Consider the following 21,283-nt stretch of genomic DNA (forward strand, 5'->3'; position numbering starts at 1 on the left):
ACAAGTAAATGACCATCTCCCCAAAACCAATCAATGCCTGTTTCGATTCACGAATAAGGATGCTTTAAAGGTATTTCAAACTCCTACATTTCAAGAAGCAGCTGGCATCGACGACTGTGACTTGCTCCATTGATATGTTGACTCCACTCCTGCAGCAAAGTAAATTAGTAGAATTAACAAAAATAAAGTTAAAATACTTTCATTTGAACCATTCAAATTCTAGGATGTTAATCTATATGCAATATGATAGGCTGCACAAACACCTGCGCATTCACTAATCACTATGAATTTAAAACCTCCTCTTTGAATCCTTATATCTTGATCCTGCCCTCAAATACGCCATGCACACTCTTGGAAAAACTGGATAACTTGGTTAACATACTAACAGACTTGACAGGGAAAAGATATAGAGTTAATAAAGATCAAGAATAGTAACTGACCTTGAGATCAGCTAGACACAATTAATTTCTGCTACAGACCAAATTGACTAAATTGTTGTCATATATTAGAATTGTTTTTGTGGTACTCTAAATATGACAAAATATCCACCCTTATATCTACTTTTCTAGAAAATATACATTTTAAATGTGAACAATTAGTTAAAAATATAAGCTTTAATTTCATTCAGCCTTTGAGGTGTAATCCACATATACTACAAATATAAAAAGCTAAGATGATTCGACAGGAATGGCCTTTCTAGAACATGCTCCCCATTTATCCAAAACCTAAGCTCCCACTGTATTTCCCAAAAATAAAGAAGCAAATTTCAATGCCTATTTCCAACTTTGAGGGAGGGAAACTGCATTCAGTCAATATTTGCTCCTTTGTCATTATTTTCAACTTAAAGGGGTTAACTTTTTTCTATTTTATGCAAATAAGTGTTTTCTTTAGTTAAAAAAATATATAAATGACTAATGTTTTAAGTAATATAAGAAAGTGTTGTTAGGAAAAGTAGGTTCTGCTGCCACACTGCCTGGGTTCCATTTCCAAGGTGTCACTTGCTAAATGTGAACCCCTGGTACAAGATAAATTCACTGTAATTCCATGTTCTCCTATGGTTTTATAAAAAGTAAATAAACAAAGGTAAACTGCTTATTGCCAGGCACATAGAAAGTGCTCAGAAAGTGAACTATTATTACATTGCTTATACAAGCTATCTTGTTTTACAATTCCTGCTTTATGAGTATTGTTTCACAAATTTCCACAAAATGAAGCAACAACGTTTATAACATCCACACTACCTAATTCAATTATATTTGGAATATAAAACATGATCCAGCAATGTTTTTAAAAAGGGTCTAACTTAGAGCTGAATTAAAACAAGGAACCAACTTACAAGAGATCATTTTTTGAAAAGTTTGATATGTATTTTAGAAACGGGATCCTAATTTTAAAAGATGATTTATATTACAAGTTTACATACATTCCTATGCCGTAACAGAATTAACTAAAATTCCATGAGAGAACCAAGATGGAATACATCCCAACAGAATGGCACTTCTTAGAACTTAAAAGAGCTACCTCTCAAATCCAGATAGTCTTTTGAAAATAATGGCTATTAACGAAAGAATTCAAAGAGATTTCTCCAGGTGGCTCTACAACTAGATATTTGAGATATAAAAAGGTTTTACTTGCAAAGCAACAGACCATTGACTTGGAGGCCACTTTTAAAATGGCTGTAAGCAAGAGGCACCATACGTGAAGTTGATAACATTCAGAAGAGGGATTAAACAAATAATTTAGAATTTTCTAAACTAAAAATATTTTATAAAATATCTTTGAAAAGTAGTGTGTTGGGAGAGGAGTTGTTATCCTAGTAAGGAATGCTTCTAATTTATAGGAGATGAAAAGGGCATCTAGTTGAACAGAAATTATTTATACCCAATACCCCATGCCCTTTAAAGGTTCAAAGTTATGCTGATCTTTCAAAGTACTCAAGTACTAGAAAGAAGGCCAAGATGAAAGAATCAATTACAAACCTCCGCAAGCCCACCCATTACTAACCTGCACTACCACCTCTGATCTTTTACTGTTTAAGGTGAGAATTAAGAGCCATTGGGTTTTTAAAATACCTATATCCTTGGATTCTACATTGAGGTAACTCTCACATCAGATTAATAAAGAGTAAGGATTCACTTAATAAAGAATAAGGATTCACTTTTTGAATTCAGAAGTTCCGCAGGAAAACTAAGTTAATAAAGAAAGGATAATTTGGAGAATCACTTTTGGAATGGCAGAATAAAGAATAACAAAAGGGCTTCTAGAATAATACTAAAAGGAAAAATATGAACTCAAGTGACAAGACAGCGAAAGGGCAGTTTTCTTTAAGTGAAAGGAATTTGAGGTTGTGTAGAAAAGCAACTTGACGTCCTAAAATGACCTAGAAAGAAAGAAAAGCAACACCATCACTGAAAGTCACTTAAAATATCAAAAATAATGATGACAAATTAGATGATGTTTTTCACCTAAGTTTCTTATTTCATATTAGGAAGTTTTGATCATGTACGTTATTTAACGTTACCACCAAGTGAAAAGAACAGATTTTCCAAGTTATGCAGCAATACCAGAGAGCAGGATTAAATGTTTAAAAAAACTTTCATTTTCTGCTTTCACCACAGGAATTTTCTCTAAAGTCATTGTTTCTACATCAGCTATCAAATGAGTAAGGACCACTGTGCTTAATGTGAAAATTTAATTATTTCTTTCAATAATGCAGGTACCCAGAAAACATCAGCTATGTTAAGGAAACTAGAACACATTGAGAATCCAGGTGGTTATACTTCTTAAAATTGATCCAATTTACAAATATAAATTTTGTAAATCAAACGGCCTCTAAACTAGTTCTTAAATATCCAATATTGTCAGAAAACCAAAACTAGCTAGGGCCTAAGTATTTCTACAGGTTAAAAGTACCTCTTGCACTAGAGTTAGGGTATCTTACTCTTGAACCCAAAGTTTCACCAAATATTTTTAAACTGTTCTTTTGTTAATTTAGACCCCCTTTACTATTATTTGTTAATATTACTGTTCAGGAACTAGAAGGTAGCAAAATTTGGAGAAAAATAATCATATATATAAAATAGAAACTTTTCACTGATTCAAGTCCTCCTGTGGTTTCCTTTACTCAACTGATATTCTATGTGGAAGCAACAAGGTTAAATTACTGCTCAAAGTCAGGAGGCGACTTCTAACAACAGGTTTTGACTTATGACTCCAGTAACAAAGATTTTAAGTCCCTTATAATCACTTTCATTTGAGACATGTAACTAGTGATTTTCCTTGGACTTTAGAGATCCTACTTGAAAACATTGGCCAATATTGCCATTACTGAAAAAAGGCAAGAAGTAACAAAAATATTTTGTGCCACCAAAGTTTAACTGTCACCGGACCTAGAACCTGCAGTTTAGTACTGAACAAAAACTACATTTCATGATATAATATACTTGAAAAAGGAAAACAGCAAAATCACCTACCAAACAAAATTTCCTAATTTCTAAGAGTTTGGAGTTCTATATTTTAAATGAAAAGTAATCTATGAATTTAAATTTGGCATTTAATGTTTATTTTGGTATACACTGAAGATTAAAATATTTCTTGTTGGTGTATTTAAATTATATATTAATTCAAAAGGTTTTTGTAATAAAGAAATACATATTAAGAATTACTTTTTAGAAACATTTTTCAAAGTCTCTTCTCTTAATTATCTGAGACAAAAATACTGAGATCCAAACATAGAATATTAAAAACAGAATTTCTAATAATCTATGACTTAGTTTACTCAAAAATCAATACTCACTAAAAAATGCATTTAAAAGCAACAGTTATGAAAACGACCTTTCCATATGTTTCTGTAAATAAAAAACCCCATGTAACAGTAACCATAAATTTCATGGCAGCAACATATTCCAGTTAAACAGAATTAACTATACACCACATCAGGAAAAACGGGTGGTCATGTTGACTTTTAAGTCGACTGCACTGTATATTGAGGGGGGAAAAATCAGAGAACGAGTAAAATCTAAACACTGAAAGAGAAAGGACAACGTATTTAAAAAGGCATTTTGAAAAAGTTCCCATTTTGCCAGATGTGATACTTAAAGCACAGGAGAATCGATACACATCCATATATATATATATGTATATATATTTTGTTTTTGCTCAAATGACTATACCAGAAATCTAAGCCTAAGTCAGAAAAAGAATATGCTTATGAGGAGCACAGAGCAGGATACTGCAGTAATTGATTTTTCCAAGTCTCTAAAGGGATAGATGCAATATGGGATAATAAAAAGTGAGTTTTGAAGTATGTTTAAGAAAGTTGTGGAAAAGGAGAAAAAAAATGATGAAAAATTTCAGTCATAGTATGAGAGTTTGTGTTAAAGGGAAATTAAAAAAGGAAGAATGAACTAATCTAAAATATAAAACATACTGAAACAAACACCAGGGCTCTACATTAACTCTTTCCCTGTAGCCACAGATAAGGAAAAAAAGAGAATTATTCAAGAATCCATCTTTACTACATACAAATCAGCAATCAAGACAGATGGAGAGCTAAAATCTAGCATCCTGAATGGCAGAGCACATTGACTGCAAAAAAAATAAAAAATACTTAAAACAATTCAACAAAGCAGACAAAAAACTGCTTAAATATGATTAAGAAGAATATACTGATGCCAAAAACCAACAAGATCCCAGTGGATGACAGCTTTGTGGCCAGAAGTAATCTAGGTAGATTGTATTAATGTAAAGCCCTGGTTTAAAATGCTCAAAAAACAATTACCTTCCAAATAAAGTGTTCTCAAAAGTATAAAAATTCTTGATCAACTCAGTGTCACCAGACTACAGAATTAGAGTAAAAGATATAGGTAAATACAGAATAGACACTACAATGTAAAAGAAATTAGAAGCATCTGTTGTATTAACTCACCTTATTAGAATGAACTGGCAAATCACATATAGAGCACAGATGGGGATAACCCTTCGGAAAGAGTCCATGGAAGTCTTCAATATTGCTACTTGGAGGAGCGCCCCTCTTTTTCTCAAAGAGAGATCTCTCTTGTAAGGGGCCAGGACCACGTCCCATTCTCTCATACTCACTGTCAAATTTATGATAGTTATGCGAGGTCTCACCAAAAAAAGAATCATCCCTACACCTTTCTCCATCTCTTAATCTGTCATCTTCATAATCCATTCTGTCATAATAACCAGATTCTTGAGAACGACTTCCATGGTCATAATCAAGCACTGGGTTGAGACTAGGACCACGATCATCAAAACTATCTCTTCTAAAGTGCCTTTTTTCTTCCCAATCATCCCTAGGTACTCTGTATGGTGGCTCCCGTGTAGCAGATCTGCCATCTCTACCATAACTCAATGTAGGGCCTTCTTCAGTTCTCCTCCTTTTAAGTTGTAGAAGGATTTGGGGCAAATTCTCAGGAGTAATCTTGTCCTCTGGATAACGACTCAGTTCATCTAAGTCTCTAGCAGACAGACCAAAGCTGGCCAAAATGTTACTGGCCTGGTCTGTATCTCCACGGTGTTGAGAAGACAAAGGGAGTGGACCTCTACTTCCAATGTTAAATATAGACTGCAAATTATGGGAAGAAGTACTAGCAGAAGACAGTGCACTATGAGCTCCTTGTTGATTCAATGAAGAACTCATTCCAAGATTCATTAAACTAGCAAGGCGTGCAGTACCCTGGTTCATCCTTCCAAGAGATGCTGGCATACTTAAAGACTGGGTAGCAGCAGCAAGAAGGCCTATTCCTGCTGCAGACAGGTCACGCCCATGACCCTGTGCGTCCCTACCGAGAGATGACTGCTGGAATGACTTGGACATTGTAGAACTATCTCTTGTCTAGTTTATAGATTAAAAAAAAAATTTTTTTTTAAGATGGCCAAAAAGAAAACTCAAACTAGAAAACTAGGTTAACTGTGCTTCAAAAATGGTAACGCCAAGAAAAAGGATCAATAAGGACTGTAGAATCTTCTTCAAGCTGAGAACCAGCAGACAACTCTGTAGAAAAATAAGCAATTTTAGTCATAAATCCCTTTAAGTAGATGCCGTTTTTTAAAGAAAAAAACTTATGCATCATGTTGATTAAAAAAAAAAACATTTAAGATCTCAAACTTACAAGGAATTTATTATATATTTTAAAACAGATTCCAGATGTATGCAGAGCCTGCATATAGATATTTAAAAAGTAATCTTTCATGCTAAACTTTAACTATTAAAGGGAATTTCATACTAAATTTAAAAACATTTCAATTGAAGGGTTAGATAGATGTCTGAGCACATCAAAATTTCAGTAAAAATATAGATGGGTTTCTTCTTTCAGAAGAATAAAAATACACCCTATAGTATGATGCTTAAGTTCCAGGAGAAGACTAAAAACAAACAAAAACCAATGTCAACAAGTCAAAGATGAATCAGTTGTATTCTGCTTTAGAAAATGAGACCTATTATAACTATCAGAAAGAACCAAGTAAAATCACAAGTAAATGAAGTTTAGGTGTCAAGTACCTAGTATAAGATCTAAGACCACAATAGCTGAGACCTTTATGCAGCAAAATCAATTTGAGGTGAAGACAGATGTGAAGAAATTAAGTGACTTCCTACACTTCAAGGATTTCTGCACAAATATAAGCCATATAACTAACTGCCTTCTTACTGTCCACCCTATGGTCAGGCAGTACTTATTTCATTTCTAATCTTTTAGGGTAAGAATTAAGTATGGTCAGTACAGAAATAAGAGACCTCCCAAGAAAAAAATCCCAAATACAGGAAGTGTAGGTGATTTAAAGAAGTGAAACTCCCCAAGTTAGCATCCACCAACACTCATTTAGTACTCAGGGCTTCAGCACCTGAGTTCAACCTCTAGAGTTCAAAACAAGTAAAAATGAAAACAAGATCTTGCTTGCATAGATTTCTGGAAACTTTTCACAAGAATAGTCATAATCATCTGGAAAATTTAAATTCTGAATATGATCACCCAAGATGTGTTTCTGGATGAAATTATTTTCATTTTCTTTCTTAAATTGTCATTTTACCTCAGAAACAGTCATGTAAGAAATTGCAAAGTATTAACGTACGATTCTCATATTACTTAAGTGATGTACATAACAAATGTCCTTGATAAAACACTTTTTTATGATCACAACTACAGACATTTTAATTGTTTGCTATGGAATTCTATTTGGAGGCTTTGTTCAGTTCAGTTTTATATTTTTGATCATACATACACCTAAGCACTGGTAGTGCAATACATTAAACTTTATTACAGTAAAAACCAGGCAATATTCAATAGTTACAAGTTATTATGGAACCAATCCCACCAATAACAGAATAAAGCAAAGAAACACTGGATAAATACAGTGTTAAAGGAAATACTTTTTTTAAAAGGTTATAGGCAGGACTGTGTTTTACAAAAAGATGTAAAAAAGTTAAAAAGACACAGAAAAATCTATCAGAGGTGACTAGAATTACAGATTTTTTTGCACACACCAAGAAAGATGAATTTGAGAAAAGACACCAAAGAAACTAGTTCTGGATGAGATCCACTATATAAACTACTTAGGCTTTAAGATAAGATTAATAAAAATAAAGACAGAGTAAGTGGACTTTTTTGGATGAAAGTTTCTTTGATATGTCTTATAAATGCCATACAGAGAGGCAGTTGAAATACTGTGTAAAAATATTGGTAGGGCCCTCTAAATTTTCATGTATACTTTATTGCAAAAGATCAAAACTTTTAGAGGGTTTTTCAAAATCAGTATTTCAAAGTATAAAGGTTATTATTAATTGCAGTTTTGCTCTTCATGTTATAGGTAAATCTTTGTATTATCGAAAAGCCATTTTAAAAAAACCTATTATTTTCCCTCAGGGAAATTATTCAATAGTATTATGATCATGTGTAAAATATTTAAATTCATCGTATTTTAAGAAAATGGTTGTTGGATTAGAGACCTCAATTATTTTTCTTTGTAAGGTTCAATGAAAACAATGGATCTGCGAAAAGAAAGGTTAAGAGAAGGTAAAAGATAACCTTAAGACAAAACAGAAAATGGATGTCAGAAAAAGGGCAAGACAAGCAACGTAAATCCCATGACAACTGACTATTTCATTAAGAATAACCTTAATATTTTTGACTCAGAGTTTCAACTTAAATACATCCCCACACAAAGACATGATAGTATTACTGAAAAGGAACTTAAGTCAGACCATTAAAACACAAACAAAATTCTTCATTTTTTTTTTATTAGAGCAAAGAAATTGAGAGAAACCAGACTTGACAACACCGTTTAAAGAACTCTTACGAAAACAATTCCTTTAGTATCTTAGGTCAATGGTAAACATAAGCCATTTAAAGGCTCACTTAAATAAGACCTGCCTATTAAAGATAGCACAATACTAAGATGTTTACTAAATTACTAGAGATTTTTAAAAGATTTGCTTCTTTTACTGTAGGTTCCCTCCCATAATCATAAAACTGCTTTTTCACAGTGTATCATATTAGAGGTTATTAAAGTTTGAAAATAGTTCCTTGGAGAGAATTCTAAAATGTAATGTCAAAATCTAATTTACCCATTTAAAATCTTTATATAATAAATTCTAAATGGCCATCAGTGCAGAACCTTTCACTTCCCCAAAAGAAAGTATCTCCACCCCTAAATCAGGAAAACTTTCTTTTTTACTCATTTTTATAGAAAATTCTATTACATAATTAACCTAGAACTTAAAGTTAATGACCTAATTGTAAATGCTACTAAATGTTAGCTTCATGTTCAACATCTGAACAATTATTATCTGTATATATAGTTAAGAATTAAGTTTCTGTTTATAATATTCAATCCCCCCACTCCATGAGTCTGATATTCTTTACTGGATTTATTTTCACCTCCAATTAAAAGAAGTGGAGCCCTGGCCGGTTCTGCTCAGTGGTTACAGCCTCCACCTGAGGACTGAAGGATTCCGAATTCGACTGTGGTACCTCAGTTGCAGGCTAGTTCCCTGGCCTAGTCAGGATGGGTGCAGAGGCAACCAATCGATGTGTTTCTCACATTGACATTTCTCTCTCTCCCTTCCACTCTCTGAAAAAGCAATGGAAAAAATATCCTTGGGTGAGGATTTAAAAAAAAAAAAAAAAAGTGGAATACTAAAATATTTCAGAAAATACTAAATATTTCAGAAAACAAAGTTTAACACACCCAGAAAATTCATGAAGCAAATGGTTGTTCCATATCTAGATATCCTCCTATATAAAACGAAGATTACCTGTTAAGTTCTATTATTCATTCCTTCAGAGGGCTATTTATTTAGCAGAATTACTAAAATAAGTATATACAGACTTTAGTTCTTCAAAAGATATTATAGAAAAATCTTCAGCTTCTAAATTCAAAATTTAAAAATGCTGTGTTTTAAAGGTATCTACTACCATATGGATCTTTGGCTATGCTCTTAATTGTGTGAATTACTTCATTAAAACAACTAATCTTAAGATGACAGAACCATAAAACTTGTAGATACACTCAGGAAAAGACACCTTCATGCTGACATTATTTTAACCCTTCATCTCACATAAAAACTTAACAAGCAACAGCCAGAAAACTGTATTTTCTTAGCATATTTTCCCTTTCTGAATTAAAAACACAAAGTGTGCAAGAAAATTTCAGATTTCCCAAATGTTCTATTAAAGTCAAACATCCTTGTGATTTGTTAACTTATTCTTGTGAAAATACGCTAAATATGTTTAAGGTAGCAACTAACAATACCAATACAGTAAAAATGCCCTAACCATGTTACCAATAGATGGGAAGGATACCTCACTATTAGTAATTTCAAAGCAGCATCACTTTGGCCCTAGTTGGGTGGCTCAGTTAATGGGAGTGTTGTCCCCTACACCAAAGGTTGTAGGCTTGATCCCTGATTGGGGTGCATACAAGAGGCAACAGATTGATGTTTCTCTCTCTCTCTCTCAAATCAATAAACATATCCTCAGGTAAAGATTAAAAAAAAACCCCACATCATTTGGAAAGGTAGCTGCTCAACTTTTGTCAATTACCAAAATAAATAAATAAAATAAAAACAAGCAGATTCCTGAGGTCAGAACTTTTACTCATTTCCAGGTAAAGTACAGAGTTAGGCCCTGGCCAGGCAGCTCAGTTAGAGTGTCACCCCAATATGTCAAGATTGTGGGTTCGATCCTCTCAGGAAACATACAAGAAGTAACCAATAAATGCGTAAGTGGGTGGAACAACAAATCTATGCTTCTTTCTCAAATCAAATTTTTAAAATCTGTAAATTCCTTGTATCCATGAGAGAACTATTGCATCTACTAGAAACAGTGCCTAGAACTTTGCATAAAGTACAGGGTTAGGTTAATTATTCCGTTATTTAAAGTTTTCTCATTTATTATTTTTATAATGGTTTTATAAATAATTTATCAACATAGTTTCCATTTTATTTATTTATATTTTTGGCTGATCCTTAAGATATATTTTTTCCATTGACTTTTAGAGAGAGTGGAAGGAAAGGAGGGCGGGGGGGAGGGGTGGGACAGAACGGACAACGACGACACACATCTATGTGAGAGACGTCGACTGGGTACCTCCCGCATGCCCCAACTGGTGTCAGGAATAGCACCTGCAACCCACGCACATGCCCTTAACCGAGAATCAAACCCAAGACCCTTTGGTGCTCAGGCTAACACTAACCACTGAGCAAGGCTGGCCAAGGCAACATGATTTCCACTTTAAAGTGTTAGTAAATTTTCATTTTAATGTTAGTTTACATCACGTCTTTTCTCAATATATTTTGTAAATTTTACTTCATTTAGGAGCTGTTTGTTGTTTTTTTCTAAATCCTCACCCAAGGATATTTTTTTCATTGCTTTTCAGAGTGAAGGGAGAAAGAAACATCGATGTGAGAGAGACATCGATTGGTTGCCTCCTGCACACACCCAGACCAGGGCTGGGGATGGAGCCTGCAACGAGGTACGTGCCCCTGGCCAGAATTGAACCTGGGACCCTTTAGTCCGCAGGCCGACACACTAACCACTGAGCCAAACCTGCTAGGGCAGGGTTTGATTTTTTAAATGATTATATCTGAGGAAATATTTAACTTTTTATATAGAGCTTGAGCTACTTTAAAACCTTATACTTCAATGGTTTTTTTTTTGTTTGTTTTTTTAAATATATCTTTATTGATTTCAGAGAGAGGGAGAGAGAAACATCAATGATGAGAGTATCATTGACTGGCTGCCTCCTGCACACCCCCCTTGCTGGGGATCGAGCCCGCAACCCAGGCATGTGCCCTGACCGGGAATCAAATCCTCATCGCCTGGATCCTAGGTTGACGCTCAACTGCTGAGCCATACCCTGCCGGGCTAATGTCTATTCCTCAGTGTCAATTTCATCTCACTGTTGTATGCCTATGTAGCGCCAGAAAGGCTAAGAAACAAATATTAGTATTTTTTAAGTGCTTTAAGACTATTGCTTTTAATCCACCTTACAGACCTGGATTCAACTTCTAGCCCACTTCTTGATTCTTAGGCTAAGGATAAAAGTGTTGCAAAGTTCCTTCAGCTGCTAAAATAGAAAACATGTTAATCAGTAGAAAGGATTCCCATTCAGACTTGAAATATTTTTCTTCTTAGCTTTAAAATTTTTTCCCAGTGTCTTTCAATTAGACATTAAATATTTTCAGATTAAAGCCAAGAAAGGAAACTAACAAACCTATACTATAGGACAGAAAGTTATCCCATTTACCAGCCAACTCTGACTCTATATTTGAACTGATACTAATTTGGCTTACTCTTTTCTCTACTTATAAATAGCGAAATTAGTGATTTGCATCCAAGCACCATTCTGCACCCTTAAGATTTTTCCCTGTACACACTTTACGTTCTTGCCTTCCACAAACACTTGTACACCTTTTTGATTTGGTATATACTGCAGTATAGATTTTTGGAGCCCAAACTGCCTTGACTTAAATCCTGGTTCTATTAAAGAATAGCTGTGTGACCCTGGGCAAATTACTTGTTTCCCATATGTAAAATGGGAATAAAAATACCTATTTCATTAAGGCTGTTAAGAGTTAATAAATTAGCCTACATAAAACACCTAGCTAGAATGGTGTCTGGCACATTCTAAGCACACACAGTACTCATTTATGGAATCTGATTCTTAAAACTAAGGAGAAAACAAACTTTATAGAGACTCAAGAACTGACCCAGATATATGAAGAACTTATAGACCTTTCACTTGTACTATAACTTTTTTAAAAAAAGATTTTTAAATTGATTTTTAGAAAGAAAGGGAGAGGGGGAGAGGAAGTCGATGTGAGAGTCAAACACCAGCCACCTCCTACACACCCCTGGGGATCCAGCCTGCAACCCAGGCATGTGCCCTGACAGAAATCTGATCGGGCATCCTTTGGTACATGGGATGATACCCAACAACTGAGCCACACTGGCCAGGGCATACTTTTACTGTACCTTTATGTCCCATCTATTTCTATCAAAGCCAGAATTCATATTTGAACTTTGTTACTAAAGTTGGCTTAAAAGACGAGATTTAAAGGTAATAACCTAGACAAATAAAATTGAAGAACAGAAGTGGATTCTAGTGAAAGCAGACAAATTAAACCTCTACCTTCTTCATTCTATATTGCCAGTCTACCTTAAAATTACCTTTTCATTCTCCAGAACAAAGTCCTTACCTCTCTATTACCTCTGCCATAACCTTACTGGAGAGACCAGTACTCTTGCTTTCAGATGGACTCCTCGTACCCATCTACGTTCAGCTTCCAACATAAACTTCCTAAAATGTCACTCATTATTACACTCTACTGCTTTAAAAACATACATCTTGCTACTTACCACATGAAGCCCACACTATGGTTTTCAATGACTTTCATATATTGGTTGCATCCTATTTATCTAAATCCACTTTCCACCATTCACCAACACCTTATGAGAGAGGAGAGGTCATTTTATGAGCAGTTATAGAGGCTGCTCAGGACCTGTGCAAATTATTAGCTGGAATGTCCCTCTCTTCTCATTTAATACTGATAAGGCTCAGAACCTCCACGTTATATAATGCATTTATATACAAACCAGTGTATACAAATATTCAAGTTTAGAAACAACATTAACAAGACTTTAGATACCTTTACCAACCAATTTCCAATGCAGTCCCTTGTTTTTAAATTTTACTTTATATCTTAAAAGTTATTTTCACATTAATTTTAAGAAATTGGCTTAATATGTATTGTTACCTGCTTTTAGAAACTGCTATTTACACGAATTAAACATACATTTTCACTGCAATATAGATACTATTATGGTACATATACTTAAGCTGTTTCCAATTTCTTGCCTTATCAAGAATGCTAGCCCACCTGGGCATATCTCAGCAGTTGAGCATTAATCGAACTATGATCCAGGAGATTGCAGTTCGATTCCCCAAGGCACATGCCCTGGTTGTGGGCTCAGTCCTCAGTGGGGGGTGTACAGGAGGCAGCCAATCAATGACTGTCATCACTGATGTTTCTCTCTCTCTCTCTCTGAAATCAATAAAGATATATTAAAAAAAAAAGAATGCTATGAATATTTTTGGTGTCTCATGATGCTTAAGTATAAAACCAAACCATGGTGCTTTTCCAGAATATCACAGCCTATACAAGGGTACAGTTAAGCATTAAAATTGTTCTGATTTTTACTTCACACCTCACAGCAAGAATATTTTAAGTACAAATGTTTGTATTTATTTGATACTGCTGTTTCTGTCCCAACCACTGCCTGCTCAAAGGCTTGACTTTAGAATTTCACACTTGGTATAGGTTCTCCTATGAGTTACTTTACCAAAGGAAAATATTATCAACTGATTACTTTCCATACCTTCTGCATTTACTGCCTGCCCACTATGACATCTACATAGATGGTCTTTACTTTCCTTTTTGCTCTTCTTACCCAGCAATATATCCAACAGCAGTAGCTGGGAAGAACACTCAATCCCTACCACAAGCAACCTTCTTTGTCTCCCTACTAACCAAATTCTGCCTTAAGATATGTAATATATATGTATATATGTCAACAACCACAGGCTAATTGGGACTCTAGATCAAGGGAATGTCAGAGATATGCCCTTTAAAAAACTTCCCAGAAAAAAGCAAGTATTTTACATCAATTAGGCTTTAAACTTTAGCTTTTAAAAAATTTTAATAGATCCAGTGAGAAGGCCCACTGCATAGCTAAGAATTAAAAGAGCAAAACTACCTGTCTACAACCCTTCCACAACACCCCACAAAGAACTCAGCATAGTCTATCCCAAAGCCAGTCAAGTACACTCAGAACACATCGCCACAAGTGTGAGATGCTTAACGCATCTAACGAAACAAGGTATATAAAAACAAAGTACTTATTTTACTTTTTTCTTAAATTGATTTTAGCCCAGCTGGGCACAGCTCAGGCTTGGGCGTGGAGCTAGGATCCAGGAGATCGGGGTTCGATTCCCGGTGAGGGCACATGCCCTGGTTGTGGACTGCAGCCAACCAATGACTCTCTCATCAATGTTTCTATCCCCCCGCCCCCCCCCTGAAATCAATAAAGACATACTTTTTTTTAAAAATTGATTTTTGATAGGAAAGGAGAGAGAGATTGATCAGTTGCCACTCCTGCAGACACCTTGACCAGAGATCAAACCTGTAACCTTAGGTAGCTCTGACCTGGAATGGAACTCTCGACCTCCTGGTACATGGGATGATGCTCCAATCAACCTAGTCACACTGGCCAGGGCAGAAACAAAGTACTTTTATATGAAAGATGTGCTAAGAACATCTAATAAACCAATATACAATTCTTTGGTTTTGCTCATTCTTAAAATAGTTATTGACTACAGTTAATACTGTAACCTAATGAGCATTAGTCTCAGTAAGAGCAAACTTAGTATTTTAAAATAAGAATGTCTTCAGATTCCAATGTTTGTCTACACACAATAACCAGAGTATTTTGCACAACAAGCACTACTTTTAGTCACTTTTGAAAACTACACTTCAGACTTCAAGAAGCTGCCTCACATCTAGCAATTACCCTCAAAAAACGAGGATCCTAAAAAACACCACAAAATTCTGGTCTTTTAAGCAGTTCTAAATTTACCAAAAAATGATCTCCCCCCCCCCCCAATTACAAAAGTAAATATAATTTCTTGTGGAAATTTCAGAAAAAGATGGGGAAGGAAATGCAAATCAGAGCTAACATTTTGGGGTATATTTCTGTTTTTATGCTTACTTACACATTCCTTTAACAACGATGAAATAGTAAATTTGGCACTAGAAGAGTTTTAATATATTTTCTCCCTTTCTAATAAATACCATATTCCATTATGACTTTCCCATAACTCTCTTAAAACATTGCTCTAAATAGCTGTATAGATTCGCATCTGATGGCCACACTATCATTAGCAGATCTCCAAATGTTGAATCTTTTAGATTTTAATATACTTAATAACTGAGATTAACATCTATGTACATAAATCTATAATATATCTGAGCTTTAATCTTCTATAAAATTATGGATCTGATCATTTTATTTCTAAAATTATGTAATACATTTCCTTTGCATTCCTCAGTTGTTCAAGTTTGTTTAGTTATCATTAACTGACTTGTATTATTTAGCGTTTACACTTCCCTAAAAGCATTAGTAAAATTAGTATGTTTGAAGAAAGATTCCTTTAGCATACAATATTCAGATTAAGGGTGGTTAAATCCTTCTGAATTCAAAATGCTAGGCAAAAGCAAACCCACTTACACATAGCTGATAAGAGAGATATGTAAAGATAATAAAGAGAAGAATTCCTCCCTGTATAAAGTATATACTAATATTATAAGCATATAATGTTAAATGCAAAGGAAGAAATGTAAATTTAAAAAATTTAAAGCACTTCAATACAAACATCTTCTAGCTAAAGATCGATTTTCCAAATGTTACATAACCAACTAGAAAAATCTTCATGTAGTACTTCAATTGTGTTTAATTTCGAGTTTGAAAAAACACTTACAGTTAAGTGGAAAGGCACACCACAGAGCTTTTTTGCAACAAAAATCTGCCTTCCTGATTAAAACAATACTAATGTTGAAAAAATTATGTCAATAAGACTGTACAGGTGACTAACCATTGCGTTTTTAAAAGAAATTTTACTTTGAACATTTAAGCCTCATATTATTTTTGCCCGTAGAGTACAACTGTTTAAATTTACCTGGGAGAAAACCGTATCTTACAATTAAAAAACCTTAAACCAAGCTCTGTTCAACAAGCAAAACGCAGCATCAATACAAAATCTCATGACTACGACCTAGGAAATCAACGACTCTCACATTACTCCAGCGCACTTCAAAGACTAGAAATTTCGGAATCGCCATAACCGTTCTAGAAATATCTGGCTGGAAAATTTTAATTCCTCCAATAGGAATATTCCACAGAATAGGGCCACAGAACAGTATAAACACCTAGAAAATATTCCTCCAGGGTAGATGGGAAAAGTCCCTGTAGAACACAGAACATCGCACAGTGCTAGCAATGAAAAGAACAACGATGCGACTACACCACGGTACTCCAAACCCTTTGTCTGGAAACCGGAAGGTCCCACACTACACGATCCTCTCTAGGGAACCTAGACTGGTATTTTAATAAAGGGAAAAGGAATGTGAGGTGACCCTCTAAACCAGAACAAATCTCCTGCCTCGCAGCGTACTGTAGATGGCTTTATCCACGACCCAATACGAAAAACAAGCGTTAACGTTTCATTTTTTCGGCCATTTTTAAGCGATTGGGGGTGGGGATGAATTGTTTCTGAGGTCCGGCTAAAATAGCGCGCGCATGTGTGTGTGGGCGGGGGACAGGGGAATCTTAGGGGGCGCTATGAAGCGATGGGCGAGGAGCAGAGCCAAGGCTGTGACATCCAAGAAAGCAACGCGGCTCAAACCGCCAAGCCTTTCAATCTGCGAAATCCTCCATCTTGAGGCAATTTTCTGGCGCAAGGGGGGGAAAAAATGAAGCAAACATGTGGAACTGGCGCTATCCAAGGACTTCCCCATCTTAACTATCCTTCCCAAACGGCAGGCCCCCTATGGACAGTCGGTCCCTCAGGCCTCTAGTGCTCCTCCCTTCTCAGCGAAGCAGCTAGCGTGTAACGGGCTCGTCGTCCCGCCCCCGCCCACAGAGAGACCAGGACGCGGGAAGCTCGGACGATTGGCTGCCCTCGGCGACCCCCGACTCTCCCACCGCACCCCCGGCCCGTGGCTGGCCGCGTGTCTCCCTCTGGGACCGCTCACCTCAGCCGCCCGAGGAGGCTGGTTGCGCCGCCACTGCGCTCCTAACATGGCGGCCGCCGAAGAGGCGGCTCACATACGCAGCGCGGAGGGAGGCAGAGCGGACGAGCGGGAGCGAGCAAGAAAGGCGCGCCGCCGGCTCCCCACAGCCCCAGTCGCGGTTGCTGCCTCCTCCCGGCGGACGCGGAGAGCCCCCGGCCACCCCACCCCGATTCTTACCCGCTTCACGCCTACCTTAAGGAAAGGGAGAGGGAAAAGGAGAGGTACCTCTCTCCTAGCGAGCGGGACGCGGAGGATCCCACAATCCTCCGCAGCAACGGCGCTGGTAAGAGGTGGCAGCCGCAGCAGCCGCCAAAGAACTCACTCTCGCGAGAGAGCTTGCCCCCACCCACCTCGGGTCTTTCTGCACGCGCCAGGCCCCTCCCCCTCCCCAGCGCGAGCACCACGCTCGCGCCCTGGGCGGCTGCCGTTGTTCTCTAATCCGCGATCCCGCCTGTGGCGGGAAATAGGGAAGCGGCTGCAGAGTACCGGTTCGAGTCCCATTCCTCCCCCCAAAAAACTTTTTCCAAACCCCTGAACTGCCTGATGTAGAATTTAAATAGGGTATGTGTTAGAAGCGAGTCGCGGGGAGTCCCTGGTTTAGACCCGAAGTCTACCGTCTCCCGCTAATCTGATTATTCGCGGAGGAATGGTAGGAAGCGCCAGGAAGGAGGAGCCAGTACCATTTTGGCTGGTTTTTAATCTCAGGAATTATGTGCAGGAGGGTCATTGAGGCGTAAACCAGCGAATCTATCCCACCGAAAAGACCACCACCACCATTTGGAGAATTTGACTAAGTGTAAAACATGTTTGAGCAAAGTAGCACGTGTGAAAACACCCGAGGTGGACTTTGATAAATTGCAAAAATCAGACTGTAAGAAATGCCCATTTCCCTGAGGTTGCAAATGCAAATACAGAGGGACCAGGTGTGTTCTGAAGTCTGACGTAAATCAGTCCTGATTAATAGCACTCAAAATTTTAAAACTTTGAGCGTGCTGGGTCAGATTCCCATCTTTGAAAAATTATTCTGGGTCCACTGTGAAGACAGCGGAGGGGCATCTATGGAGAAGACTAGAGACAGGTAGAAAACGAGATGATTTAGGACAAAAGCAGCTAGTCCTATTAATTTACTTGGATATGGAAGATGAGTGAGAAGTGTCATGGATGGATAACAACTCTAGGGTTAGCAGTGCTATTAAGGGGCACTGGAAGATGTTTCAGCTGGGGAAACAACAGGCAAGTTGAATCTGGCATCAACTTTTTTTTTTTTAATCCTCACCGGAGGATATTTTTTCCATTGCTTTTCAGAGAGTGGAAGGGGGAGAGACAAACATCTATGTTCGATTGGTTGCCTCCTGCACTCCCCCCGGGCCCAGGGGATGAGCCTGCAACCGCGGTGGGTGCCCGTGTCCGACATGGAACGCGGGGCAGCTTCAGTCCGCCCGCGGATGCTCTTACCACTGAGCAAAACCAGCTAGGGCATGGCATCAATTTTTAAAGACAGGACTGGTATTTGTGGGTCTTGAGCTGGGGGAAAAAGGCGTGCATTAGTGGCAAATTCAACTTGATATAAATGAAGCAATGAGAGTTGATAGTGTGGTGAATAGAGGCCTTAGGACCAAGCCTTAAAAAACTAACCAGGTGGAGTTGAATGGCAAAGGAGAGAGTTGGGGTTGGGGTGGAGGAATGGAATAAAAAAGATTTGGTGAAAGACAGGAGGCACAGAACTTGTGCTGTATTGACAGCCAAAGTACCTTTCGTTTTATTTGAGAGAGAAAAACATTGGGGGGGGGGGGGGGAGTGACACACGCTCCAACCACTGACCTACCTAGCCAGGGCAACAGCTAAAAGTACTTAAAGTTCAAAAGGATCAACAGTGTCAAATGCTATCAAGGTCAAAACTAAGACTAAAACCATCTACAAGATTTAGCAACATGGGCATCATTGTCAAAGTTGAGTTGCTTCCAGTGAAGTGGGAAAAATCAGACGAGGTGCTGAGTATATGGGAAGCAGGAAGATGAAAACTACCCAATGCAGAAAAGGTTTGCTATTGAGGGAGGTTTTTTGTTTTACTATGGGAAATTTTGAGCACAATTATGTTGGCAAAAAGGGTATCTTAGGTACAGATTGGTTGGAAAAAACAGAAGAAAAGGGATAATTCATAATGGATGCTCCTAAAAGAATGGAATTGGAAAAAGACATGCCTTTACTGTAACAGATGTAAAGAGGATGGTGCGAGTTTTCACTAGGTTTGAAGACATGGGAATTATAGTTCGGTGACTTCAATTTTCTGTGACTAAGTCAACTGTTGAGAGGTCTAGAGTTGTACTAGGGAAATTTTTAGGTAACCATTGTAGAGTAGAACTACAATCCCACATCTCCATGATTTTCTACAGGTTTTAAAAAGGCATTTCAAGGCCTGTGGCTCCCCTGAATAAATGATGTGTATGCCCACACTACAGAGCTTTGGAATGAAATTTGGGGGATCCTAATTCTCCAATGCATCTTGGGTCTTCCACTCAAAACCAGATATGCTTTCTACTCTGAGGCTTTTGATTCCAACTTATCTTGGCTAGGATTTCCCTTTATGTTGTCCCCAGTTCTTAGATGGCACACGCTCTGCTCCTCCAGAGACAGAAACATACACTTACTCATGCTTTTATATAAGGCTGTAATGCCATCTGGTGATTGTAAAAAGAAAAGTCAAACTTTTTCAATTGAATATTTGAGGATCTGCTTGGTGTCTCGTCAGCAAAGATACACTGGAAACCAAATACAAGATTTCAGTCATCAAATGCCTGTTTTATTAAGGACACTGTATAAGAGCAGAATAAAATCATGTTTAAGACAAATTGCCAGGGTGACCATCCAAGTCTGAAGATTGGACAAGGAGTCTGGCCTCAAGGTGGGACTGGCTGTGAGTAGAGATGGATCAAGAGCTCTACTCAAGTTTGTGTTACTGGAGAGTAGGTGTGGTATGCACCAGGGATGGTAATGAGGCTACAAAACAAGAATGTCTACTGAGACTTTGAAAGGTCTAAGTGAAAAGTTTGATACAGCTATATTATATAAGCCTTTAAATTGTATTGATTTTACAAAGGGAGAAACATCAATGTTGTTCCATTTATTTATGCATTCATTGGTTGATTTTTGTATGTGCCCTAACCAGAGATCAAACCACAACCTTGGAGTATCTGGAAGATGCTCTAGTCAACTGAGCTGTCCAGCCAGGGCCCATTAGATGAGCCTTTAAATAACAAGATCAAGTGTAAATAACAGGATAGAGTCTGGATTCAAGCTGATAATGAAGACCATTTGCAGTTTTGAGCATTGGAGACGTTGACTGACAACACGATCACTAAGCAGCTTATAATGATTATAATCATAATTTTGAGGGTTAAGTGCCATTATTCTTGAGATTAAAAAGCTTGCCTAAGGTCATGAAGCTAAACAGTAACAAAGCCAGGATTTGAAACCAGTTCTATACAAATCTAAACTCAGTTTTTGAGCATACTGTACTGCCTTCAGCAGAGCTGTGGTCTCAGAACCTCCTGACAGTCCACCATCTAATTATTTTAAACCAGATTTAATGCCCTGGAACCAGGTAATTTTTATACTTTGGGCTACTTAAAAACAGAAAACTGTCAACCAGTGGTTCTTTTAGCAGTGGCATGGGGGTGGAGGTGGAGAAGGGATTTAAAAAGGAGTTTTTGAATAGGCAGTGCATATAACAAAATTCAAAGAACACAAGCAAAGTTTTTACCAACCTTTATTTCCTTACATAAAAGCAATCTTTATGACCCATTTGTGTAGTCTAAGGATTTTCTATAAATATATAAATTTTGTATGTGTGTGCACATAAGATGAATTAAAGATAGCCATAAATTCCACTTCTCATAGAACAGTGGAATCAATTTC

The 21,283-nt window shown here is 37.2% G+C and overlaps 1 protein-coding gene across 5 annotated transcripts in view; it reads right to left on the reverse strand.

Annotated features, from left to right (window-relative positions):
* MATR3 (matrin 3) overlaps window positions 1–21,283 on the reverse strand; it is a 48,975-nt gene that overhangs the window by 14,074 nt on the left and 13,618 nt on the right. For 3 of the 5 annotated variants that reach the window (XM_016203799.2, XM_016203797.2, XM_016203793.2), the window contains exons 1-3: window positions 17,561–17,665; window positions 4,928–6,016; window positions 88–149 (exon numbers count right to left, since the gene is read on the reverse strand). In XM_016203799.2, coding sequence (XP_016059285.1) covers window positions 88–149; window positions 4,928–5,839 — 974 coding nt within the window. In that variant the 5' untranslated portion in view covers window positions 5,840–6,016; window positions 17,561–17,665. Of the gene's footprint in view, window positions 1–87; window positions 150–4,927; window positions 6,017–17,560; window positions 17,666–21,283 lie in introns of those variants that run through there. The other 2 variants (XM_016203794.2, XM_016203795.2) reach the window with 1 other exon arrangement.

This window comes from Miniopterus natalensis, chromosome 4 (genome assembly GCF_054644295.1).
Source record: "Miniopterus natalensis isolate mMinNat1 chromosome 4, mMinNat1.hap1, whole genome shotgun sequence".
Lineage (NCBI taxonomy): Eukaryota > Metazoa > Chordata > Mammalia > Chiroptera > Miniopteridae > Miniopterus > Miniopterus natalensis.